The sequence below is a fragment of the Coccidioides posadasii genome, chromosome 3, assembly GCF_018416015.2.
Source record: "Coccidioides posadasii str. Silveira chromosome 3, complete sequence".
NCBI lineage: Eukaryota > Fungi > Ascomycota > Eurotiomycetes > Onygenales > Onygenaceae > Coccidioides > Coccidioides posadasii.
The window spans coordinates 1699600-1723920 of NC_089409.1; the positions used below are offsets into that span (position 1 = coordinate 1699600).

The window sequence follows — 24321 nt, forward strand, 5'->3', positions numbered from 1 at the left end:
TTAAATAGCTACCTTTGCGCATGTTAATACCCCTTTCTGCAGTTTAATACATCCAAATGATGATATGCAATTGTTTAAATCGAGTTTTACGCCTCAACGCCTAAAATATACCGGAATCTATATATAGATATATATCGACCGAAATTCAAACCCGCTACTATCGCTACCAGGCCCTACATACTTGAATATCTAACCTGCTTCATGATCTTAATTTTTGGCACTATCCTAATTTCCGCCCACCACCCACGCGTAAGATGGCCTCTTGCATTCCGCTGAATCCACTCCCATACACTCACACCAGCATCTCCAAATACCTTCTTCAGAATTCCCATCTCTACCCGCCCCAATCTTTCCCCTTGTCCAGGCTTCAATAAGCTAATCCCACCAAACCCTTTAACCTCTTCCAAAACCACCCATTTCCCTCTGCCCTTAATTTGACTGGGGTCCTCAACCAACGCATAATCCAGTCTATCCCAAAAGATAGCGGATCCCTTCACGCTTTCATCTTCCGTCTTATCGTACTTCCAGCGCGTCGCTCCAGAACGCAGTGTCGGGACATTTCCATCCGGTGAACCGCGGAGGACGAGCAATGGACTTTTGGGTGGTGGTTTTTCGAGGAAGTGAGTTACCCCCGTTTGACACGCTAGTGTGTCAAGATGCACTGCTATCACTGGCTTCGAGCCGTGGGCTTGGTCGTGCAGCTTGTTAAGTGCGAGAGCGCCTGGATAGTTGGCCATGGAGACGGGAAGGAGGATAAATGTGGAAATCGAAAAGGCAGCGAGAGTGGAAAGAATGAGAGAGATAGAACCAAAACGGTAGAGCAGAGATTTGGTACGGTGAGTCCAGATATATGATGCTCCGAGAGCGGCTGCAGTGGTAAGGGGTGGAATGGTGTATATGATAAATCGCCATTCTTTGTGGGGCTGGAGGCTGTACAGGGCGATGTATGCAAGGGATGGTGTGAGGAGTGAGAGGGCAGCACGCTGCCTGGCTGGAACGATACATGATAGGGGAATTGAGATAAGGTAGGTTAAGGGGTTGAGAAGCAACCGAGGAATGGCGCTGGTAAAGTAGAAATGCCATGGATGGACTCCCCAGTCAGATGCCTTCCCGGAGACCACGTTGTATAAGAACGCTGAGAGTTCGGGCCAGAGAGGAAATTTTTGCCAGAAGAAGGAATCAATGGGAACCGAAACGAGCAATGCAATTAAAGCGCCAGATAAACCAGCGGGAATAATTTCATAGCGGATGCTTATGTTTCCTTGCAACCAGTGATAAATAGTGATGGTGCCCAAAAGCAAGGCTATCTCTGAGCGGAAAACGATACCCGCTACAGTAAGGAGATAGAGACAAAGCCGATACCTTCTGCTAGAGCTCCCAGGAGTTGCATCCGTATCAGGAAGAAGGAACCGCAAAGCCAGAGTAGCTGCGTAAGGCCGCTGTTAACCCCATGCAAAGGCAATATGATCGGATAGAAAGAGCTCACTGATGCCAAATGCAAACATATTCGGAAGAGTCCGAGATGCATAGTATACCACATGAAATTGACTGGCTTGGAAAAAGATGTACCACATGCCAGTTTCTTTGCCGAAGGCTTTTTTGACTGCCCGGGCGTAAGATACCAACGAAAGGGCATTGAATGTACCCAGGATTGCTCTCACTTTGTCAAATCAGCAACAGTTCCTTGAACAGAATCGCAAAGATGTATTCCCAGTGAATATTAGGGTCTCACACCTAGGATTTGAATCTGGAGCCCGGCCCTTAACCATATCAACGGTCGCGCAACTCCAGCGAGTAGTAGAGCTCCCACGAACGTCCGCGGTACAGCACCCGGGAATGTGAAGTGATCATAGTTTTCGCGGAACTCGTTAGCGATATTCTTTGATGGAATTCCATATCTTAGAATGTCGTGGGCAGCCTGGATGTTGAATGACTCCTCCACCTTAGTGTATGGTGATAGGACGAGGTGGAGGTAGATGAGGAAGGGGATAGGGACGAGCAGCAAGAGCTCTGCGGCAGTGTCAGCGCAAGTTATCAGAAGAAAGCATTTATACATTCTACTCACCAATGAGCCTAGCCATTATTCATGTCTTGCTGCCCATTCGCGGGACACCCTTCGTTGCGGTCGTTTGATCGGAGCTCTCCCACGGGCGTTGTTCTCTCGTGGCCAGGACAAGCTCTCCACTCTCCAGCAGCTCACCTCATCCGTCTTCCACTCTGTCCTATCCCCGGCCTAACCACGACCAGCGCAAATCCACACCCATAATTCACCAAGAGCGCCAAAGCTCGATTTACGTTTCCAAATGTATTTTCGATAGATTTGCGCATACAGATCAAGAAAAACCAAAATGTTCTTCTTCGTATTTGGCAAGCTTCTTTACGGTATTGTTCAACAGCTCCGGGCCATACGCCAACTATTCCCACACGCAGAGCTAACTAAATATCCCTCTCTAGTCGTCGTCCTAATTATCAACGCTATCGCCATCCTCTCCGAAGACCGGTTCCTTGCCAGAAGTATATCAACTCCATCCCTTGTTTCTCCTTAGCCGTCTTCCACCTTTGCGCTCCGCTTCCAGCAGCCCGCTCGCAAAATCCATATAACTACAGAACAAGAAACTGACAGATTTCTCTTCGCAACCCATAGTCGGCTGGGGTCGTACTCAATCCGACCCAGGCTTCGGCGCCACGCACGATGACTCCAGCATCAAGGCCAAGTCCGTGAATCTGATCGCCAGTGTTCGAACGGTTATGAGAAGTACGTGTCACTGTCTTTTGCCAATCTATTTCTTTCGCTGTTTTATCGTCCATGCGTTACACACCTCCATGTAGCCCTTCTACGAGGAAGGAGGCAACACGTGGAAGAGACATCTTAAAAAACATTCAGAGCTAACTCGTTTTCAACGCATCAGTTCCCCTGATCGCTATTAACACCGTGATAATTCTATACGAGATTATATTGGGGTAAAAGAGAACCTTTCTCTTTTTATTTTCCCGGGATGATTTATTTGGACCACAACTCTTCAATACCATAGAATATGAACTGGGTTCTTTTCTCTTCTTTTATCTTTTTCGCAGTTGTTTCAGCTTTTGGCATGAAAGCTGCCTTGGGCGTTAATGTCAAGCTTATCTATGGGGCATTACATGACGGCGTTGATTCCATGGTGTCATTGACATTATGTATAGATAACAACTCTTGATGTATGGGAGCACCGAGCTTTGAATGCCGGGGTGTGCACAGAGGGGTGGAATATATCAGAAACAAGAACTTGGTAACCAAAGTGGGATCTCTCCAGACAGTCTAACAACATGTTGTTGCTGCACACAAAGGCTTCTAAGTTCTTCTGGTAACTGATGCAATTCACATTATATTTAATTATCATAGAATGCATCAGACATGCCTCATCCTCATTTAGCCAAGACAAAAGCTACACCTAAAGAGTGCGCCACACATTCAAGCTATACTACCACCTAGCCTCAGTATAGGGCAAACAGCTGCAAATATATTCAAAGAAGTAGAAGAAGAAAAGAAGAAATGGCTCGAGCTTAAAAGAAGAATTTTGATGGAAACCAAGATCAAAAAAAAAGGGAAAAAAAAAAAAAAAAAAGGCTCGAGACAGGGATGTAATTAAGATTATACACCAGGCATTTTCCCGATCCAAACCCATGTCAGGGGGTTAGAGAATATCGCCAGAAGAAGCGCATACAGACATGCATCGACAAAGGCGTTGGACAGGCCCAAGAGTCGGCACAATGAAAATAGGAGACAAAGAGAGGCTGTATTCACATCATACACAATTCATGCGCTCCTAGATGCTCTTTTTCCACATTAATTTTTTGTTTTCCTTCCGATAAACAAATAGGAGATAAATCGGGTAGCCCAGCAGTCAATACATTGCAAGAATATAAAATTGAAGAAAATGGAAGAGGTGTTTTCCATATGCACACCGGGACTCCGAATTAAACCACACCAAGGAAAAAGCAAATAACCATCGCGATTCCTCTTGTTCTTCTTTTTGCCAGAAGAAGAGTGAGAAACTCAGGCTGAGAAAAAAAAACATAAAGTGGATCTATATACAAGTCACAAACCCAGTAGCGGAGGTGTAAGCATGAAAAAGTGAGTTAGTAAGGTTCTCTTAACAGATTTTTTTCTCGCCCACATGAAGGAAAATGATAAGAAATGATGGCCATGGCAGTCGAAGGGAAAAAAAAAAAAAAAAAAAAAAGAAAAGGAAAAACACAAATGTATAATTTAGAATACATTGAAGGATCTTTTTCGTATATTGAAACGCGTCTTTTTCGGGGTAGCCGGCGTCTGAGGCGTTTCCCGAGAGTCAGGCGTGTCGCTTGTTGGGATAGGCGGCAGAGCCTCAACATGAGAGGCCAGAGGTTGTTGTTCCTGTAGGGACACAGCGGTAGTATTTGCAAAGTCGGCCTTGTCATCATCGGTTGACTCATTGGATGGAGGCACTCGTGATGACACGTCGGTGGCCGATTCTGGCAAGCTATTGGGAGGGGGCAGTGGCGGAACATCCGGGACGTCGTTCTCCTTTGCCCTAAGAAAAAGCTTTGACTGACTCGCACTCCTGTTTCTGAGCTTAATTTTGTTAAGGCCAAAGAATCCGCTCTCCTTGTCGCCTTTAACGCCGTTACGGCGATCCTCTTCGGCCTTTGTGATTTTACTTTCCTCCATTGCAGCTTTGATATAGGCCTGTTCCCGCTTCTCGTCTTGCTTTCTCTGAAATTCTTGTCGTTTAGCCTTTTGTTTATCAAGTTTCGCTTGCTCCTTTTCTGCTGCCTTTCGATCTCTTTCCTCCTTCACTTGTTCTTTGTCATTTTTTGTCCGCTGCCGTTTTATATGTAAGTCCACCTTGGGAATGAGAGATGAAAGAGAGGGTCTTGATAGCCCATTAGATGGGGGCGAAGAGCTCGGCTCTTCAGAGCTGCGGGGTAGTTGCGAGGGAGCAGTGGGCGTCGGCTTGATAGGTGAGAGACGGGCGCTATCCAGGGTTGGTACTGCATCCGTAGCAGTCTGACTTCGGTCAAGCTTCATGGGACGAACGGGATGACCGTTCGGCTTCACCAACGGAGCAACACCATCTTTTGTTTCCGGAGTATCTCGAGCACTAGCTGCGTTCTCCTTTGCTAATTCCTGCTGCATCGCTTCGTCGGTCGTTTCTTGATAGAAAAGTATGTACGCAGAAGTTAGGGTAGGACGATCTCCAAAGAAATTTTGAACGAAACTCTTGTCGACAGGCTCTACCATCTCGTCGTCGAAGAGAAGCCAGCCTCTATCCTCGGTTTTAATAATAGCAACATAATGTCCGTGGTATGGCCCACCGCCGATATGGACCACTACGGCATAGAGTTCGTAGAGACGATCTGGGTCCTCGGCATCATCGGTGGTGTTGAACAAACGTAGATAATAGGGATAAGTCACCCTATGAAATAGCTTTTGCAGTCGGTCTAGATCTTCAGAATATTTAAACCTCTTAAGATGGAGTGCTAAAATTTTGGGCAAGCGTTTAATCTTCATTCTTCTCTCCGCCTCTTGTAGGCCGCCACAGTTGTCGCAGTGGAACTTATTGCGTTCACAAAGGACTTCCTCTTCGGAAAATTTTCGTAGACATGCCGTCACCGAGGAGTGCTCTTCGAGATCGACTGATAAATCCAAAAACACTTCGTCTCGTTGCGAAACCGTTTCGCACGTGAGGCATTGAGTTTCTGAGGTTAGCGTACCTTCAAACAACTGATGGACCCATCGAGTGTTTCGCGATGATTTTACGCCATTGGATGGGAGAGTTGAAACAGAGCCGTCGGTGGCCGTTTCTTCGGATGTTCCCTCGGATGTTTCCTCGCTGTTATCCGATTGCTCGTCGGCATCCGACAGCAGGACGGCGTCGTCCTCAACATTGGATACAACTTGGTTGAGCAGCAAGTTAAGGAATTCGTGGGCATCCTGGTGCATGGTCGTTCTGAACATTTCATGTTCTCGTCGCAGGATCTCCAGAAAATGATAAGGACGAATCACGCCGACTCGTTCGGGGCTGGCAATGACGGCTTCAAACAGATCCTTTAGAGAGGTGAAAAGTGACTCTTTCATCCCATAACTCGCAGAATTGTCCGTCGTCTCCAGCAATGGCAACGTGTGTAAAGCCACCTTCTTCTTGTATTCCGCTGAATTCTTGTCCTCGGGCTTCTGTACTTGGAGAGGCGAATTACTAGGCTTTCCAGGGGTAGTAGGCGGTGGTTTTGGCTTAAGGAGCTCGTCAAGGGGGACGCTTGGGTCAGGATACCGTAGATTATTTCTAAGAGCATTCTGAAGGACGTCTGGGGGTGACCGTCGAGGGTAATTGATGACGGACTCTCGGAAAGGAACGGAATAATAAAGACATTGGAGGATAGAATTACAGTAGCTAATGAGATAGGGGGTCAGTGACTGAATTGGATTAACAAGCCCGGGAGCAAAGACAGGGGACAAACCAAGTGTTGCCGAATTGCGCCTGCCCACCGTTAGCACCGTCGACCTCTGGCATCGGAAGCGATGGGAGTCTTACGTTCTCCATGCCAAAAAACTTATCGCTCCCATCATCCCGCACGGGCCCGGCGTCCAGCAGCATTTTCTGCAGAGGCGTCAAAGGAGGAGGCACAGGATCCCTTTTGGGGGGTGCTGAAGACTGGGAGCCATTCCCGGACGCCTAGTGCGTGCGTTAGAATCGGATATGCAGTCAACACAAAGGGTGAGTGTTATTCTAGACGATTGGGCAAGAGGTGTGTAACACCTCTCTGCACAGCGATCAAAAGGGAAGATGAATCAGGTAACTCACAGAGTTGCCTCGGAATTTTCCTAGCAGGATAGCCATTTTGAATCAGCGGAATACTCTCCAATCACTCAAATCACGGGTCGCCGCGCTGCGGCGGACCTCGACCCGCCTGTCAAGGCAGCAACGGAGAGGGCTGTTTTTTATATATGGCTCGAATATGAAGACGCAGGCCTTTAGGCGGTGCTCGAGGTTAGGTAGCAGTCAGGAAAGTGAAACGATCGTGAAGGAGCCAGCGAAAGCGGAATAAACGGGCGTCGAGAGGCACTGTCGGGGCTGATACGGGACGGGTTACAGGTGATAACGAAGTGCTTATCGCGCAACCGCAAGTTCGACTCCACTGGCCACGGAGGGAAGATCAAATCGTGCCTTGGAGTTTCGTCGCACAGGTCAGGGAGTAATAGGCTGGCGGAATGGGTGTTAAGAAAACGGCGGAGGGAGATTGTCGCCAAGGTGGAGAGATCGAGGAAAAAAGGGAGCGTGCACGGCTAAAGCAGGCAAGGATGGAGGAGTAGGAATCTGGCGAGGGTCGCAACCCAGCGTCGCGCTTTTTTCGTAACGGGGGGCCAGTATGGAGATTCAGTTCGGGATCTTTTTTGGTTGGAGGGATGTTTGTCTTTTAGGTTAATTTTTAGTGGCAGATTGGAACTCCCCCAAGTAAGTTACCTACTCTGGAGTTACTCTGTGCTTGGATGGCGGTTCAGACGGTACGAGGCCGAGATGCGATGAGAAAAAGGTTCCGGCGGGATAATTGTCCTGAATCAGGCGGAGAGCGACGGCTAGATCTACGACCGCAAATGGCGTTTTCTTTTTTTTTTTCAAGTTATTTCGAGAGCATAGCATGCAAGCATCCTCCCTGGCTTGGTCACTCTAGTGACTAGTTAGCAGTTACGGGATTTACGGATGCTTGGGGATTTGGTAGATGGTTTAACTACTCCATGGTTACAACATAATATTCACGGAATGTCGCTGTCGTGCTTTTGTTGGATCAAGCGTCGCTCTTCTCCCTGAATGGCGCAGCATCAGCCAAGAACGGGAATGCAGCTCATTGGGCGTCGAGCATCCCTAAAAAAGCAATTCATTTCTCGGCAGCGATGGAAGCCGGGAGAAGGCCTTGAGACATCGTGTTTGGGGTTCAAGGACCTTCTCCCGTCTGCCGCACTGAACCCGGCCGTCTCAGGCGCACTCGCGCTAAGGGCTTAGATAATTCGGTACGGAGTAATTAATCGGGGTTACTTACGCCTAGCGAGAAACCGGGCGCCGGGGCTTTGTGGGTTCCTTGGTGGAGGCAACGCCGCTCGCAGGTTCTGGCCTCAACCACAAGGGCGATGGAGGGACAACCTGAGGATCTTGAAAGACAAGAGGGCTTTCCTCTTACCTTCAGCATCTTAAGCACTACAGGATCCAGGCCAGGTGGCTTCCTCCGATTTCGTGTGCCAGTTGCGCCGATACTCTCTTGAGGGCATGGGAGGGAGTTAACTAATTAATTTTCCCCGTGATTAAATAACTAAGCGCTTGAAGTCCATGAACTAACTAGCGAGAGTGCACTTAACGGAGTATCCTGTACATCTTGACCGCCCCATCCACAGAAAATCGCCGGCTCTCCCCACACCCTCCTTGGCCACGCGACAACCCAGCAGTTCACCTGGCCGGATTTCCTTGTCACACTTACATATTGAGCTGGGCGGTAGCATGCTAGCCAAGGGGGTTGGACGAAATCGCAATAAGAGTGTGACATGTGCTGAGCACACTCCTTGCGGATAGGCCGGGATAGCCCTCCCACGGGCCAGTTCGTCCTCATCGATAGTTGCCGTCAAGTTAATAGCTACCCTTTCCGACATGAACGGTTAAATCAACAAGCTCGACAGCCACAGTCCCGCCAAAATCTAGCGTCACTTGTTACCGTGGAAGCCTAATGTAGAGAAGCCCTAGGAGCCGTCTTCGGTTTATCCGTCCACCTGTCTGCCTCCGAAAAACGAAACACTCGAGAGAGAGCAGGTGTCATAGATACAGAAGGAGGAAAAAGTATCCTGTAGACAAGCTTTCAGGCCACGCTTATTTTATCTCTTACTCCGGAAAAGCACGGATACTGCTTAAGTTCCCAACATAATCAGGCCCTTCTGGAGTTATAGTGCAGTAGTTAAGAAACGTCCCATAATTGTACCTGCTAAGCAATGACGATGCCATGGGTATGACAGCCTGCTTAAGCTCTACAGATTCGCGGGGATAAACCTTAGAAGCATCTTAGCATGGTGCCTTGTTAAAGACTTCCTAGGACGGAGAATTGTTCCCCGCATTAACCAGCCCGATAATGTAGGGGAGTATATAATTCATACGGAGTATCCGTATGGAGGACATATAAAGTAATATACCTAGAGTGCCATATTTGACCTGTTCGGCTTCGAATGGGTCGGACGTTGGCCGCGAGCATGTACAACTGCGTATGTACATGACATTTTCGGCATCCACATTAAACACCAGATAGGCTGCGTCGCACGGGAGGCGCAGGAAATATGAGGCCGCCTCGCTTCGTTTGGTTGAACCCGGCTAGTCCCAGATGTGTCCCCGCTAAACATACTGCGCGTCCCAACAACGGTGCTCTCGGGTGAAAGCTGACGGGCATCAGCCGGGATTCGCTGGTGGTCACCCACCCAACTACTAGCCGACCGGCAAGTGGCTTAAGTACGGCTGAGCGGACGGGAAGCCCTGTTTTCCACTTCCTATGGTCGTATGTGCTTCTTATACGGAATATATACCATATTTGAACGTGAAACTTTTCTCGATCCAGCTGCCCGCCTATGGCAGCTTGTATCCCAGGGTGCTTTATGGGAGTCTTCCGGGATGTACGCTGCTTGAGTCGGAGGTTGACCCTTCAGAATCTTCCTGGGTGGGCCGCTCAGGTGACCGATCATACGTGCCGGACTGCGAGGAATGGGATGACTCCAAAATAGATTGCAAATGCAATGGGCTGCAATAGATCCATGGAGGTTGTGCTAAGGCGTCGCGCCCATTGGTCTCAGCGGGTAGGAGATTGAAAGTTTAGGCAACTTTTTCCTCCATCCATACTGCTCTCTTGGCCTCTTGCTGCTCTAGACTGCTAATTCTGTCAACAATCGGTTCCACCTCATCTTCACGAGGTCAAGCAACGGAGACACGGGACTGTATATACAGGGCCGAGAATGATCTCTTTGGAGGGATATTCTACCTCACAGTTCTACATATACCCCATTAAGGCTCGCACCCTCCAGGGCTTCTTGTTATCCCAATAGCGGCAAGTGCCTTGCTACTGACACTATGCGAGCCCATAGCCCCCATGATGGTGATAATGAACAGCGCGAACCAGAAGATTGTGTCTATAATATTCAACGCCACATTGACCATGGTGTTTCCCCATCGCTTGAGTCGCGCGACGTGGGCGGTGACGATCTGCTAGGCCATAAAGACGGCTGATTTAACGCACTGAGGGGACAGAACATCAGTAACAACCGATAGCTACCAGCAATTTCTCTTGACAGAAAGCTTACCACCACTATCCCCCACACGTTCAACCTGCCTTGAGGAGTACCGTTGTCGGCCACACGGACGATTCCCAGAATGAAAGTTCTCAAGATCAAGGCACTGATGACTATGTGCAGCCGAAATTTTGTCTGCGGGGTGTCTTGGGCGTTAACGTTCAGTTTCTTCAGCATGATGACTCGTATTGTGAATGGTCAACGAAGTGGTGAGCAGAATGGAATATTAGCTGTAAATGATAGTAAGAGAAGGAAGTACAGGAGGGTAGTTTTGTCTGATGACAATGGGATTGGAATAGGTGCTCCATTGTTGAATGAGGAACAGTTCGATTGTCCGAGTGGAGGGCGTGTCCTTGGTATGCAAAGAGCAGGAGGTGAAAATGTGTTGCCTAACAGTTACATCCCCTAGGATATGAATCCAAAGACAAAAATCTGATCCATTTATGCTTTTTGCATGCCGCGTGACAGCTCCTTGAAGCAACAGATTCGCAATCGGATTGTTATCCCAATTAGGAAATCTGTACAGTTGCCGAGGGCCAGGTGGATCGACGTTGGAGGCGAGAATTGGCATCTTCTTGGCGACAACGACTGGGTTGCTTGGTTTATTGGCATTTGCCGTAAGAGGCGTCGGGGTAGTCTTAATTGATAGTACTACTCTGTGGCTGCAGCATAGAATGTAACTAACTAATAGACCTAGGAGCAAAAGGCCAATCACCTAGGGGGCGAGTTCAACATCCCCCAACTAGTTAACAGAATGGGCCGCTTGAGTCAGCCGAATTGTTTCGTTCGTTCGTCTCTCCCCAACTTCTTCCAAAACGAGTCATAGGCACTTGTGATTCTCTCAGAGCTGCCATAACTAATAGCCATTGCTTTATAACACTGTCTTCGGTCGAGCCTCAAATTCCCCAGCCGACGGGCGCGCACCGAGACATGCGTTCTGTTCTCGGTCGCCAGTTGACGCGCGATCGAAGCCTTTTGCTTCACCCATCAACCCTCATCTTCTCTCTCGCTGCGAGCTGCACTGTCATGGAGTGGAGAGCAAGGCGTCTGATATTTGGCACGATATGTTTGTGCATTAGTGGACGAAGTGCTGGCCCACGCCAAATTTGTCCCGACTTAACTAACTAACCAGTTGAGTTTATCTGCTCTGGTGAAATGCGCAATGTCGAGTTGCCGGTGTGGGGTGGATTTCGGCACAATTTTGCTTGAATCTCAACTCTGACTTTTGGCGAGATTTAAGCTTGTGGGAACAACCGCGGAAAGGTAACTCTGTTAACAAGGTTTCGGCTTCAAGCTAGAAATTATGTTATTCTTCAAGTTCTTATTCGCAAGAGCTTGATTTTTGCTCGTGAAGGAGGCAATCAAGGTTTCCACAGCTGCTAATACTTAATAGGCCACAAAAATCGCATGTGAGGAGGTAATGTTTACGCCTTTCCTTCAGTTCTACTTTTCACCATGTATTTGGCAAAAAAAAAAAAAAAAAAAAATTGTGGTCATCACTTTGCCGAGGGGTTTTCCGGCCGAAATTTCTTTCATTTTGTGGTTTCTCAAAACTTCTCTGCTGAAGGTGCGTACAGATCAGCCTGCGGTAGGGTGAGCTCATCCCACCGTATCCTGCTTCTGGAGCGACACTGGATAGCTTTAACAAACTTGATAGTCTCCTGACGCAAAGCCGCATCGGCCTCCAGCGTTCCTCCAGGACTGATGCCAAAAGAGTCTCTCTCTTGGCTATAGTAGGTATATATATACGTGTCTTGGGTGTGTGTCCGAAATACCTCCCCGGGGAAAAGAAGGGAAAAAAAAAAAAAAAACAAAAAAAAAAAAAAAGAAGAAGAAGAAGATGAGAAAATGAGAAAACCCAGTGAAAAAGAACCCTTAAAACCAGGACGCTGGTCGCCTTTTTGCCCGCCTCTCCATGAGTAAATCAAAATAAATGCATAAATACAACATAGAAAGAAAAGGAAAAGATAAAGACTTATGTGGGATATCATTTGGCATTTGTTGTTCTTCCTTTTTTTTTTTTTAACGAGAACTTGCTCAACCGCCTCGCCCCGGGACCACTAATGATTTTTCTCAAGCAGTCCCCACGTGTTCATCGGCGAGGACCTTGAACCCGCTGCCTTTGGTCGGCGACGACGACGACGAGGACGACGACGCCCCCGTCTTGCCTCCGGCCTTGGTGCCCTTCTTGTTTCCAGCTTTGCTGCCGCGGACGGGGACCCACGGCGCCTCCATGGTCTTCCCCTTTGGCTCTGAAGAAGCCTGGCCCCCGCCGAGCTTCCTCTGCGCCGGGGACATCACGTCCTCCAAGTTTGCCTCGTATCCTCTCTCGTTCAGTGGCGTCCGGATCCCCTCCTTGCTGCTACGCGATAGGTGTGGCGGCTCCGGGTGCTTGGCCACACGGTGGGCCTTCTCTTCCACTCCCTGCTGCTTCCGCGTCATGATATCCTCGATGTTGGCCTCATAGGCGGCAGGATCCACGGGCGTCCGCGTTCCGGCCGAATCTCCCTTTGCGAGACTGATGCCCACTGGGTGCTTGGTGGTTGCGCTGTATCGTCGTTCTGCACGAGCCTGCCTCGCGCTCATGATATTCTCGACGTTTGCTTCGTACGCCTCTGGGTGCTGCGGGGTGCTGGCCCCTGACTCGTTGTCCGTGGTGCCGTTTCCATCGCCGTGCATCTCGATGACAGCATTCTGGATCTCGCGGGTGACACCTTTGAGCGCGTCGAGTCCCGCCTTCTCAGCGGCGAGGCTGTCGGTCAGGGAGCGCTTCGCCGAGGTCTCGGTGCGGCGGAGGTATGAGCGGATAAAGAAACGTGCAAACAGCCAAGTCAGAGGCAGGAGGTAAAACACATTCAGCCATATGGCAAAGCCTTGTCCGCTGGTGTCCATGCAGGTGAAGGTTCGAGACTGCAGAGCGTAGCGGATCTCTTGCTTGCCCAGGGCTGCCTGAGCCGCCTGCATGCCGTCGGGTCCAAAGAGCGTGCCGTTTGAGTTCACGATGTTCTCAGCTACGCCTTCATGACCGGCAGCGCGAAGTGCGAGCTTTTTCAGCCACGAACCTACCCCAGCTTGGCTCTCGTTGGCAGCCCCAGCGACAGAAGGCATGACCGATGCCAACGGGCGCAGGGCCACCGCATGAGGGACGGGGAATGGAATAGAGTAGTATATGAAGAGGTGGCTGGCAGCAAGAGAGGTGCCGAAGATAAACTGCAGGATCTGCATCGTGGTTAAAGATTTCTTGATTCGAACTGGGATTCGAACACTGAGGGCGGTCAAGGTGTAATAGGTGTACTATTGGACCCAAAAAAAAAAGGGTAAAAAGTCAGCATCGTCCTGTTGGCACATAATTTTTGGAGGGAAGAGAGGAACGGGGATCACCTTACCATGAGTGCGTGGATGGCGGAGTTGACGAGCGCGAAGATCCAGATGGGAGCGGCCATGAACCTGATACCCGCCCACATGCACATCATGGCGCCCGCATGGTGGTAAGTCTGCAGGGTGGAGCTCTTCTTCCCCTTCGCGAGGATGATGGCGGTGTCCAGAACCTCGTAGAACTTGGAGAGATAGAAGATCCAGCCAAAGAAGGCGAGGCCCTTATTCCAGAGCCTGCCGACGTCCGTCGGATCGGGAACATTTCCAGGTCCTAACTTGTACTCAGGGTTGAAGATAGTCCACGAGCCGGCGTCGGTGTCGTAGACGGCAGCATTCCCAAGGCCCCGGGGGCCGTTGATCTTGCAGAAGGCGTCGACGACGTTGACCAGGCCACTGCCGTGCATCTCGGAGCGGGCGGGCCACGACTCGCGGAAAGCGTCCAACATACCGAGGAAGGTCCACGCCGAGTACACCGCCAGGAAGACATTGTGCAGGACGACGAAGAGGTGGAATGGCTTGGTCTTGCTGATGGCCCACGGCTTATTGCCTCTCTTCTTGTTGATGCGGTTGAGGAGGATGACGGTGGTCGCGTAGACGAGGGCGATTGTGATGGGGACCTGCACCTTCAGGGCGTCGTTGTACAGCTTTGGGGGGATGGTGAAGGGCTGCAGCCACGACCGTTCGACCGGGGGAGCCGGGATCGTCCCTGGCTGGGAGCCGGGAGGGAATCTGAGGAGGGAGCGCGGCGGAAGGCCCAGGTGAACGGAGGGCAGATCGGGCCTCTCTGTCGAGCGGAACAGACCCATACTTGCAGGTTCTCGTGGCTAGAGTGACTCTCTGCAGAAGCGAAAAGAAAAAAAAAGAAAAAGAAAAAGAAAAAGGAAAAAAAAGGGCAATTTGGGAGAAGGGAAGAAGAGGGATGCAACGATGAGCTTTTTAAGAATGACGGCCGCTTGTGGACCGGTGGCTGTGGACTGGTAGCTTGGGAGCCAGAGCAAGAGAAGGTTGGTTGTCTAGAATTGAGCGGGCGGGTGGATCAGAACATGATGATGCGATGATGCACTTCTTCGCCCAGCAGCAAGCTTTCAGTGGAAGAGAGGTAGAGGGAAAGGATCGCCGGGCGCGGGCGCGGTCGCTGGCGGGCAGATGATGTGACCCAGTGCTTGCTTTGTTTCCAAATGCCAATGGAGGTGACCTTTTTTTTTTTCTGGGGGAGAAGGGAAGCAATGGCAATACTACAAAGGAATTGAGCCTAAGAAGGCCAGTGGAGTCAGGAACAGGGGATAGCGGAAGAGAGCCATGGTCAAGAAAAGAAGAAGAAGAAAAATAAGAAAAAGAGAAAAAGAAGAAAAAAGAGAAGAAGAAGAAGAGAAGAAGAAGAAGAAGAAGAAGAAGAATAAGCGGGAAGGGGGCGAACTGGTACACGGCGGAGGAGGAAGAGCCTCGAGGAGCCCGCCTTGTAAATCCGTAACTGTAATTTTTATGGTTTTCTTGGTTTGTTGGGAAAACAAGCAATACAGGTGAGCGGGAGCCATTGGCCAATGGCGGGGCGGGAGGCGGCCGAGGTTGCTTCCCGATCAGGCTTAGCGGGGGATGGTGGGCGGTGTATTTCTGGTATCGATGGCGTCATCGTCGAGATCGATGATTTTTTGAAAACAACAAAAGTCCAGCCAGACAAAACAGCTTTTTGAAGCAATCAGATCGAGAGAAAAAAAAAAAAAAAAAAAAAAAAGAAAAAAAGATGCATGCAGAGAACAAGATGATATACATATCCATAGCAGGTGGCTTGGGGCTGTGTTTTTGTCTTGCTCAGCCCTACCCACGACCAGCTTTCTCTCTCTCTCTCTCTCTCTCTCTCTCACTTTTTTTTTTTGGTTTTTTTGGTTTTTCGGGGTTTCTGCCACCTCAACGGGCAAACCCACCGCCCTCACCGCCCTCCACCAGGCTCCTCGGCTCGCTTCACTTCACTTCACTCTCAATTATTCATTCATTCATTCATTCATTCATTCAGTCATTCAGTCATAGTCAAGTCAGAACTGTCACATTCACACTCGAGTCAGTTTAGCCAGTAAAAGTGAGATACGCTGTCTCTGTGAGGACCTGAGGAGTTGCTCTGTAGTTAGCCTTCTCTCGTCTGCTGTCAACAACATCCATCGCTGCTCAACAAGAATTGCCTCTTCACTGTAATCAAGCTCGGCATTCCGTGGAAAACACTCTCCTATGTAACCATGCATGCATTGCAAGCCATCCCCCCCCAGGGGGGTTTTTGAGGCACGACTCGCGCATAATGTTCTCTCTATTCTTAAACGTCATGACAATGTCAACTGTCCCAGCAATCAACTTTGGTTCCCTGGATTGTACTCAATTTTTGTACTCAATTTCTTTCTTGCTCTCTCTCTCTCTCTCACTCACTCACTGTCTCTCTCTGTATCTCTCTCTCTGTATCTCTCTCTCTGTATCTCTCTCTCTGTATCTCTTTCTCTCTTACTCTCATACAGACACACACACACACACACACACACACAAAATCTCTTTTTTTCCCCTCTATTCCTCTCACAAGATAGGCCATCTTCACGTGAAGGACACCCCGCGAATTTGCCGCAATTCGAAGACACTAAACTCCATGGATGGAGACAATGCAGGACTGCTCCATACAGTATGTATTGCTCTCCCCAACAGTTTTGAATTAAAGCGGAGCCCTGTTCTCGCTTCCTCCTCGCCTGGAGATAATCTACTGTACCCTGCGGACTACATACATATGCACTTCTAAAAGAACCCCCCTTCTCCCTAACTTCCGTAAATGCATTTCACATGGCTTGCTTGAAGCATCAATCCGAGGCCCCTACGGTCGGCTTCACTTCCTCCTTCGTACTCCATATTCAGTGGAGTAATAATGACCATATTCTTTTCTTCTCTTTTCTTTTCTTTTTTTTTTCTTTTTTTTTCTCCCCGGTTTCTTCACGTCTAGAGCCGAGTCTGGGCTCGAGCCTGTGGTTCCTAAACTCCATATTGGGTGGCGGTTACTTCGATCACCACTTATTATGCGTTGAAGTCGACTACGTATCGCCCCGCGACCTGTCCCCGTCGGAGTTTTTCGACGGCTTCGGGCATCCGGGCGATCGGCCATTTCTCGTAGATCGGCTTCAACAGTCCCTGTGTTACTAAATGTCAGTGCACCGTCCATGGGGCAGACTACGTCGATCGTTGACCTACGCGTTTCGCAAAGTCCAGCGCCCGCGCCGTGTCCCTCATCGATCCAACGAGCGTACCGACGACCGACATGTTCTTGAAGACAAACTGTGCTGGGTGCGCCCCAAACACATATTCACTCGCCGATGCTGTTCTCGAACAAACGCAACCCAACCCCCTTTCGGTCAGACTTTGGTTTTTTTTTTTTTTTTATAGTTTTATCTCCACGGTCTGAGGCAACTTACGGAGCCCGATGCACATCACTTTGGACCCAACCCGCCTGCCGGTGAAAGAGATAGCGTCCCTGTAGGCCTGTGGCGCCGTCACAAACACCGCATGGGCTCCGATCCCGTCGCAGAGTTCCACGACCTCTTTCGCGACATCTTTGCTCTCGCGGAAGTCAACAAAGTGTTCGGCACCCATCTCCAGGCACAGTGCTCTCTTTGCGTCCCCGCTATCGATTGCAATTGCGCGTATTCCCATGGCCTTGGCGAGTTGGACCCCCTGGATGCCAACTCCTCCTCCTCCCCCCGGGAACACCGCCCAGTCACCCGGTCGGAGTTTGGACTCCTCAAGGCTGCGGAGCACCGTCGAAGCACTGCACATGATGGGCTACACACACGCTGTCAGTGTATCCGATGAGACGGGATATACATCAAGCATTGAATGGGAAGTCTGGGGGAAAGGGCTTTTTTTTTTTTTTTTTTTTTTTTTTAACAACTCACTGCAGCTATTTCATCTGGAACACCGTCGGGAATCGGGGTCGTGTATCTCGCCGGACTCGTGATATACTGCTGATACGTTCCAGAGACCTGTAGGCCCGTGGAGATGGACTTGGGACAGTAAGTCTCCTTGTCGCCCCAGCACAGCTCGCAGGCACCACATGTATCCCACATCGGCTTCACGCCCGCTCTGTCACCGACTTTCCAGCCCTTCACATTCGAGCCCACCTTGACAACAACACCAGCGCCTTCGTGCCCAGGCGATCGGACGTTGTTCCCTGCCATTGTAGGCCCTCCCAGGTCCCCCAGCATGAAGTGTATGTCGGAGTAGCAGAGGCCGGTGATGTTTAATTTGATAAGGACCTCATCGGGTCCTAGCAGCAGTCAGATTTTTTTTTTTTTAAATATATGAGGCTATAACCAGGCACATAAAAATTCTCACCAGGCTCGGGCACAGGTACATCTTCCACCTTCAAGACGAATTCAGGGCCTTCATTGTGGACAACACCCGCTTTGCAGGTCTTGGGGATCTCGAATTGAGGATCCTCTAGGATTTCGACTGCCATTTTTGAGTCTTTTTGAAAGTGAATGTCTCCAGAACTTCAAAGAGAAGTGATACAAGGTTCCCGACAAAGAAGCTCATACCACAATATATATATATATATAGAGAGAGAGAGAGACACGCGGGGTAGAGCTCAAAACGCCAGTCAAGCATCCCCCGCAATTGACTCCGGAATCATGCCGGACTCTGGGGATAAACGAATAAGGATCACTAGTATGGCCCATTGCTTCTCTCCTATCCATCTCGGTGCTGTAACGGCGCGGTGGCCGTTAAGGAGCGGAATTAAACCCTAGCTCGCGGCCGTAACTAACACACACAGAGCAGCTGCTTATGATATTGGCCCGGATACCAGTTATCTACTTCGATCCAAACCAGAAGATTTCTAGACATATGGGGTTTAGTTTGTGGGGTTTGGCTGGCTAATTCAACTTAAAAAGCTCCTGAAGCAGTGCGGAATTCCGGTCAACTCCTCCAGCTGAACTAGCAAATGGCTTCGGCATGGAAATCCGGCAAAAGAAAATCGCGGAGTGTCATAACTCAAATGATTATGACAGTTAAACATTGTTTAACTTCTAGCTGATTTTGTACAACTTCATCATTGTCTATTTGTTTTATTTTTATTTTTACTTTTTTGCCTTTGGTTCAGCAAAATTGTAGATGATACGTTGCATCATCATGGTAACTAGCTAACTTAGTTAGTTAGCATATATATATATATATGTTAGCTGTCAGTTAACCTACACCATGCCCTTTAGCTTTCCCCCCAGCCCATCCTCCAGCAGCTCCTCTATCCCCCGAAACTTCAGCCCCGAAAAGAACTTCTCCCGCTGTCTCATGACCATATCCATTGGCACCGCACTCGCCCCCGTAATATTCCATTCGTTCATGTACGCCTGCCACAGCGCTGTGGGGTCGTCGTCGCTGTCATCCCTGGCCATCTCCCGCTGAAGATTCCTTATTCCTAGCGCGCATTCGGAGCTGATGGTGTGCTGCCTCCAGGATATCCTCATCTCGTCTTTCAATTTGGCGTGCTCGCATAAGAAGGTCTTCGGTTGTTCGAACATTTCTCCAGGGAATTGTTTGCCAGGTAGGAACCTCAAGCTCAATTGGAAGAACTGCTAATGGGTCAGGAGGCAGTTCTTCCAATTGAGCTTGAGGTTCCTACCTGGCAAACAATTCCCTGGAGAAATGTTCGAACAACCGAAGACCTTCTTATGCGAGCACGCCAAATTGAAAGACGAGATGAGGATATCCTGGAGGCAGCACACCATCAGCTCCGAATGCGCGCTAGGAATAAGGAATACTTTGATGACACCCATAATATTCGGACTAACCCTCTTCAACCTGGAGACCTTGTCTTGCTTCACAATACCAAGGGAGAATGGGATATGTCTAGGAGCAACACCCTGCGCTTTTGATAGATGGAGAACGTTCCTCAAAGATATACCACAAGAAGCCAGCCTAACATTCAACCTACGGACAAGGGGATAATCCTCCTGCAAATGGAATGGCGGAAGTTGGTCATAAGCCTTTGGCTGATGGATTAGCTAAAGCCACCAATGGTACTGGAAGGGATTGGGTCAAACATCTTCCTGCTATTCTGATGGCGGATCGACAACAACAAATTTCCGACCAAGAAACTTTTCCACTTTTGAAATGGCCCGGTTCCACGTCCCTATCTCGCCCGCTACGTAGGTGTGCTTCTCCCAGGATCCGGCGGGTGCTTGGACGAGTCGCACCAGGGCGCGAGCGACATCGCGCGCTGATGTCCAGCCGATAGCCTCGTTCCCGGTTCCCAGGCGCGTTGCTGTGAACGAGTCGAGGTCGAGAGGCCAGATACCCGGGAGAGGCTGCATGTACGAGCGCGGAATCGAGAAGTCGATGTCTTTACTGTTATTATCATTCTCACCCTGTCCTGCTGTCACCGGCGATCGTCCAGAAAAGCCGTACGGCAATGTAGTCGGATCTACTTTACTTCCCTGTACGAAGTAATCCATGAACCACCCATGGTTGACGGCCGTCCACTCGATCTCAGGTCTCGTGGCGCAGGATGTTCTCGCGGAACGCTCTGTGCGTAGGCTCATAGAATCGTGGCAGACCGGGAAATCTGTCGATGTCTCCGCCGTAGTCCGAGGGCACGAACCGCCGACACGACTTGCTTGCCCGACTGGCTGCAAGCATGGCTTCTTGAGCCGTGTTGTAGCTGCGCGGATCATTGGAGTGCAGGAAAGAAAAGAGCGCCGTGGCGTTGGTGGCGTCGAGAATCGCTTGGATGGAGGATGCGGTGTAGTCGGACACTCGAATGGAAATGTGAGGATTGCTGGTGAACCATGGCCTGGAGGACGTCGAGCGCGTCATCACGACGATTTTTGGCGGTGCAGAAGGCTGGGCGGCTGCCATTAGCTCCTCGATGAAGTACTTGGCTAGATCGCTGGCGCCAGCGATGGCAATGACATGGTCGCAGAGAGAAGACATAGTTGGTGGGTAAAATAGCTTCAGTGACACAGTTATTGGAGGCGTGCTAGGATGTGTGAGAGAGACAGACACACACACACACACACACACAGAGAGAGAGAGAACTTGAGCTTTCTGGTTGGTGAGCGAATTTCTGGGGAGCTGAATTCATGTCTTAAATATATGCTCTATCCGCTTCCCCCCCGACGAGGTATCGAAATCCTCACGAACTAATAATGAAACGGACACCGGCCGAGCTAACTATCTAGCTTGCCGCCATGTACTTTGCTAAACTATCGCCGTAGCTCGTTGTAACTCGCTGTCTACACCAAGAAGGCAGCATTATTTGACTGCTGGTTCGGCCTGCAGGACGGACTTATCTGCTAAAGTCCGACATTCTGATAAACCAGATTGTTCTTGTTTTGGCTTCTTGCGCTCAGATACTTAACTATCAGCGGTTGCTTTTCTTCCCTCCCGAAACCTTCCTTGCAGATCTCCACGCCAACCATCCTCGCTGGCCACTCCAGCGCAACGCGCCATGGCCCCTCGACATTCCTCGCCAAAGCCCGGACCACAGGACCCGGCCACCCATTCGCCCACCATCTATTTGCTGGAAAACTCAACAGCGTCACGAAGTGCGCAATGATCACCAGCGCCAAGGGTCGCTTCTGCGTGAGAAGCTCGATGTATGATTCCGGCACGTAGAAAGGCCAGCTTATCGTCATGACCCAGTCGGACGGTATGCACAGCGCTTCCTCGTAGCACTCCCACAGACGATCGATGGCGGCGGCGTATGCTGCTCGCTCATCTTCTCCCCCGGTCAGACACGCGTTGAGCTCGCGCAGCTGCTCAGTCGCGGCCCGTGCGTCACGCAGCACGGGCGATCTGGCGCCGTGCATCTTGTGGGAGTGCAGGACTAGGTCACGAACCGGGCCGGTTTTGAACATGGGCATTCCCATCTTCCACAGGATGAGGATGCGTCGCATCAAGAGGACTTTGTCGAGGAATTCGTCCAGGGGATCAGTAGAGCGCGCGTGGACGAAGTAGGACGGGTGAAGGACGGCCAGCTCGTGGAGGAGGAGCAATCCGGAGCAGACTATAACGGCGCTGCAGTTCTCGTGGGTGATGCCCGGCTTGCGCCGCTGGGCGGCTTTGATGCATTGAGACTGGTGCTTGGCGGCGAGGTAGGTGAATCTCCCTTGCTCAGAAGGGCGGAGGTGAGCCAGGTGCAAGGCGGCGAGGGATAGGAGGTTGTTCAGAAGAAAGGGGAACAATTGCGCCTGCTGTGGGATCGCGTGCTGCCAGAGCTTCCTCTTTCTTCCATCCTCGGCTAGGGTTAGGCTGGTGATGGTCGCGTAGTGGTGGATCAGCTCCATGTCCTCGGAAGAAAAGGGCGAGGGACCGAGAGATCTTTCAAGCGGAGCATTGAGACAGGCAGCCTGTGATACTGCCCGTGACAAAGCTTGGTCTTGAGTCTTCGAGGAAACCCCGCTGGTGACGCCAGATAGCGGGTGTATATAGATCTTTAGATTCGGTTCCGGTGGTTTGGCGGATGTTGGAACTTGAGAGTTCAAGCCGAAGAGATCCTCATAGTCACATCTTATCCGTCGTTTCTGACAATTCCTGCAACGCGGAGGCAGTTCATCGCACTGATATGGCCCATCAGTTTAACCAAATGATCGATAACGCCAAGTGATGCTGATAAAAACATCTGACGAGGAGAGCACATGGCTGCCAGGCATCACTAGTTTATTGAGGACAAGAGGGGGGGGCGGGAGAACGGTTACCGACTTTTATCCTCCTTGCCTTGCACTGGGCGCATCCGTTCCTGGACTTGACATGGGGCCGCCGTGAACCGTTGGGTCCCATTCTGTATGCAACGCTGGACGCCGGCTTCAACAGTACATAAAATTTCTTCCTCGCGCACTTTTTCCAAGGAAAACCAATATATACTCACAATCCAGCTGCAAAACTCAGGATGCTCTGGATTTGATCTTCGTTACTTTGCGGCTCCCAGCTGAGCAAGGTGGGCGGATACGAGGGTGATTTGAAATAGCATGCCGTTCGCTCCTTTGACTTGCTGGCTCCAAAGCCCGACGAATTTACGCAGCAAACTACAAAAGGGCGCAGAACAGGGCAAAACAGCACGATCAACGTTTTAAAACTAGTCAAAGCTAACCTGCTCGCTAATGAGTACTACGATGTATTTACATATACCCTGTGTTACGGAGTCGCTTTCCGAAAAATATATGCTCCACATTTATCTGCCGGCTCTGGAAGCGCAAGAGGATACTCTTCATCTCCCGCGACGACGTCCAATCCTGGGTTCGGATACTTCACTTCCGCAGTCTCCTTTGGTGTCTTGCAGCCGTTTCCAATGTTGGCTAGCAGAAACCCAGGGCGGGCCATGTATGCGGGATGAGTGATTCCGCGGTCTGTGATCTGACCGGTACCCACCCGTCTAGCGCGACCCCGATGCCTGTCCAGCGCGCGACGTGGTGACCGCAGTGTTGACCCTTGTCCATTGCCGTCAAATGGTTTCTCAGCGTCCAAGGTGCCCGCTGTGGACGGGGTTGCTGGAGTACCCTGCTCGACGGGAGAGGCCGACAGGGTTGCGTTCGCACTCGGATCAGCTCTTGCTGTGGCCGAAGATGATCCGCAGAAGCCATCGGAGGCGTAACCGGGGACAGGCGGCTCAAGAGAGTCAGAGATGGTAACCGATGAGCAGACCATATTGAACTCCTGCTCTCGGTTGACCCATGTCCACGCAAAGACGTGGTCTCCGGAAGGCATGTCCGAGGGCACTTTGAACTGGAAAGTCTGCTCTTCTGGAGCGTTGTTCCCGCCCTTGCGATGTGGACAATTCCCTTCATAGCTGCTGACTACTTGCCAGGTTTTGCCTTTGTCGATGCTGAAGCCAACCTGGCATGATCCGCCGTAGTGTGTGCCGCCTCCAACTAAACTGAAGTTCTGAACGGAGCCTGCTGGCCAGGTAGCTACTGGCTTCCCTTGATCGGTTCCAAGAAGGTCGAGGTAGCCACGACATGGGTAGACTGTTTTTCTGCCGCAGCAGTTATAAGGATAGTCGAGTCGCTCGTCGGGAGGGCCGGTGCGGTGAGGATTGTTACTGGCCGCGAAAGGAGGGGGGTAGTATAGCCTCATATGGGCATGCACAGAGGCAGCAAGCGCTATGAGCAGGATGATAGTGTTCTTGAAATAATTCATATCTGGTACCGCGTAATGAAATGATAGACCAAAAGTTGAGTGGGTATCAGTGCAGTGCTACCGAGAGTGTAGGGAGAGGATATCAGACCAATTCTAAAGATGCATGCATGTAATCTCAACAGCAACAAAAAGAACAGGGAGACTAAAGCAAAGGAGAGAAAAATCTGCTTCGGGAGGAAGAAGGTGGCTTCACGCCACACCCAAGGAGGTTCCCGGAAATATCCAACTTGCTTCAGATGAGGACCCATACGGTCATCCTCGAGCATGGCAATAGAAGGAGTCCCACGAGGGAGCGGATGCCGCATCTTAGATGGAGACAGCCCGTCAATACGTATCCATTATCTTGGTTGGTTCAAGCCCAGTTCCATAAAGGACTGCTTCACAGCAGCCCATGAATGGTGCGATAGCAACAAGGGCCCCATCGAGGCCGGAAAAAAAAAGAAAAAAAGCGACATTCTATGTAT

The 24321-nt window shown here is 50.3% G+C and overlaps 11 protein-coding genes across 11 annotated transcripts; 1 reads left to right on the plus strand and 10 right to left on the minus strand.

Annotated features, from left to right (window-relative positions):
* Nucleotides 1-80: 80 nt before the first annotated feature.
* On the minus strand, nucleotides 81-2280 carry ALG12 (dolichyl-P-Man:Man(7)GlcNAc(2)-PP-dolichol alpha-1,6-mannosyltransferase). Its single transcript, XM_003066368.2, has 4 exons — nucleotides 2066-2280; nucleotides 1735-2010; nucleotides 1487-1660; nucleotides 81-1426 (listed from the first exon to the last, which is right to left on the minus strand). Exons 1-4 carry the CDS (start codon nucleotides 2079-2081, stop codon nucleotides 174-176), a joined length of 1719 nt encoding a protein of 572 aa, XP_003066414.1. The 5' UTR covers nucleotides 2082-2280; the 3' UTR covers nucleotides 81-173.
* A 4-nt stretch (nucleotides 2281-2284) lies between these two features.
* On the plus strand, nucleotides 2285-3333 carry D8B26_005511 (uncharacterized protein). The gene is made up of 4 exons (XM_066124902.1): nucleotides 2285-2382; nucleotides 2455-2514; nucleotides 2645-2755; nucleotides 2910-3333. Exons 1-4 carry the CDS (start codon nucleotides 2349-2351, stop codon nucleotides 2963-2965), a joined length of 261 nt encoding a protein of 86 aa, XP_065980983.1. The 5' UTR covers nucleotides 2285-2348; the 3' UTR covers nucleotides 2966-3333.
* Nucleotides 3334-4249: 916 nt separating this feature from the next.
* Nucleotides 4250-6909, minus strand: D8B26_005512 (uncharacterized protein; the record flags this gene model as incomplete). The annotated part of the gene is made up of 4 exons (XM_066124903.1): nucleotides 6825-6909; nucleotides 6555-6695; nucleotides 6481-6500; nucleotides 4250-6413 (listed from the first exon to the last, which is right to left on the minus strand). Exons 1-4 carry the CDS (start codon nucleotides 6858-6860, stop codon nucleotides 4250-4252), a joined length of 2361 nt encoding a protein of 786 aa, XP_065980984.1. The 5' UTR covers nucleotides 6861-6909.
* A 2948-nt stretch (nucleotides 6910-9857) lies between these two features.
* On the minus strand, nucleotides 9858-10740 carry D8B26_005513 (uncharacterized protein; the record flags this gene model as incomplete). Its single annotated transcript, XM_003071848.2, has 3 exons — nucleotides 10343-10740; nucleotides 10060-10247; nucleotides 9858-9915 (listed from the first exon to the last, which is right to left on the minus strand). The coding sequence occupies exons 1-3, from the start codon at nucleotides 10505-10507 to the stop codon at nucleotides 9858-9860; spliced, it is 411 nt and encodes a 136-aa protein (XP_003071894.2). The 5' UTR covers nucleotides 10508-10740.
* Nucleotides 10741-11788: 1048 nt separating this feature from the next.
* Nucleotides 11789-15017, minus strand: D8B26_005514 (uncharacterized protein). Its single transcript, XM_003071847.2, has 2 exons — nucleotides 13717-15017; nucleotides 11789-13624 (listed from the first exon to the last, which is right to left on the minus strand). Exons 1-2 carry the CDS (start codon nucleotides 14509-14511, stop codon nucleotides 12404-12406), a joined length of 2016 nt encoding a protein of 671 aa, XP_003071893.1. The 5' UTR covers nucleotides 14512-15017; the 3' UTR covers nucleotides 11789-12403.
* A 1727-nt stretch (nucleotides 15018-16744) lies between these two features.
* On the minus strand, nucleotides 16745-18182 carry D8B26_005515 (uncharacterized protein; the record flags this gene model as incomplete). Its single annotated transcript, XM_003071846.2, has 5 exons — nucleotides 16745-16858; nucleotides 16919-17043; nucleotides 17140-17506; nucleotides 17620-17990; nucleotides 18059-18182. 5 exons carry the CDS (start codon nucleotides 18180-18182, stop codon nucleotides 16745-16747), a joined length of 1101 nt encoding a protein of 366 aa, XP_003071892.2.
* A 733-nt stretch (nucleotides 18183-18915) lies between these two features.
* On the minus strand, nucleotides 18916-19242 carry D8B26_005516 (uncharacterized protein; the record flags this gene model as incomplete). The annotated part of the gene is made up of 1 exon (XM_066124904.1): nucleotides 18916-19242. The coding sequence occupies one exon, from the start codon at nucleotides 19240-19242 to the stop codon at nucleotides 18916-18918; it is 327 nt and encodes a 108-aa protein (XP_065980985.1).
* A 531-nt stretch (nucleotides 19243-19773) lies between these two features.
* Nucleotides 19774-20175, minus strand: D8B26_005517 (uncharacterized protein; the record flags this gene model as incomplete). The annotated part of the gene is made up of 1 exon (XM_003069020.2): nucleotides 19774-20175. The coding sequence occupies one exon, from the start codon at nucleotides 20173-20175 to the stop codon at nucleotides 19774-19776; it is 402 nt and encodes a 133-aa protein (XP_003069066.2).
* Nucleotides 20176-20209: 34 nt separating this feature from the next.
* Nucleotides 20210-20653, minus strand: D8B26_005518 (uncharacterized protein; the record flags this gene model as incomplete). The annotated part of the gene is made up of 1 exon (XM_066124905.1): nucleotides 20210-20653. One exon carries the CDS (start codon nucleotides 20651-20653, stop codon nucleotides 20210-20212), a length of 444 nt encoding a protein of 147 aa, XP_065980986.1.
* Nucleotides 20654-21015: 362 nt separating this feature from the next.
* D8B26_005519 (uncharacterized protein) lies at nucleotides 21016-22501 on the minus strand (the record flags this gene model as incomplete). Its single annotated transcript, XM_003071845.2, has 2 exons — nucleotides 21016-22281; nucleotides 22424-22501. 2 exons carry the CDS (start codon nucleotides 22499-22501, stop codon nucleotides 21016-21018), a joined length of 1344 nt encoding a protein of 447 aa, XP_003071891.2.
* A 354-nt stretch (nucleotides 22502-22855) lies between these two features.
* On the minus strand, nucleotides 22856-24162 carry D8B26_005520 (uncharacterized protein; the record flags this gene model as incomplete). Its single annotated transcript, XM_003071844.2, has 2 exons — nucleotides 22856-23914; nucleotides 24058-24162. 2 exons carry the CDS (start codon nucleotides 24160-24162, stop codon nucleotides 22856-22858), a joined length of 1164 nt encoding a protein of 387 aa, XP_003071890.2.
* Between the last annotated feature and the right edge of the window lie 159 nt (nucleotides 24163-24321).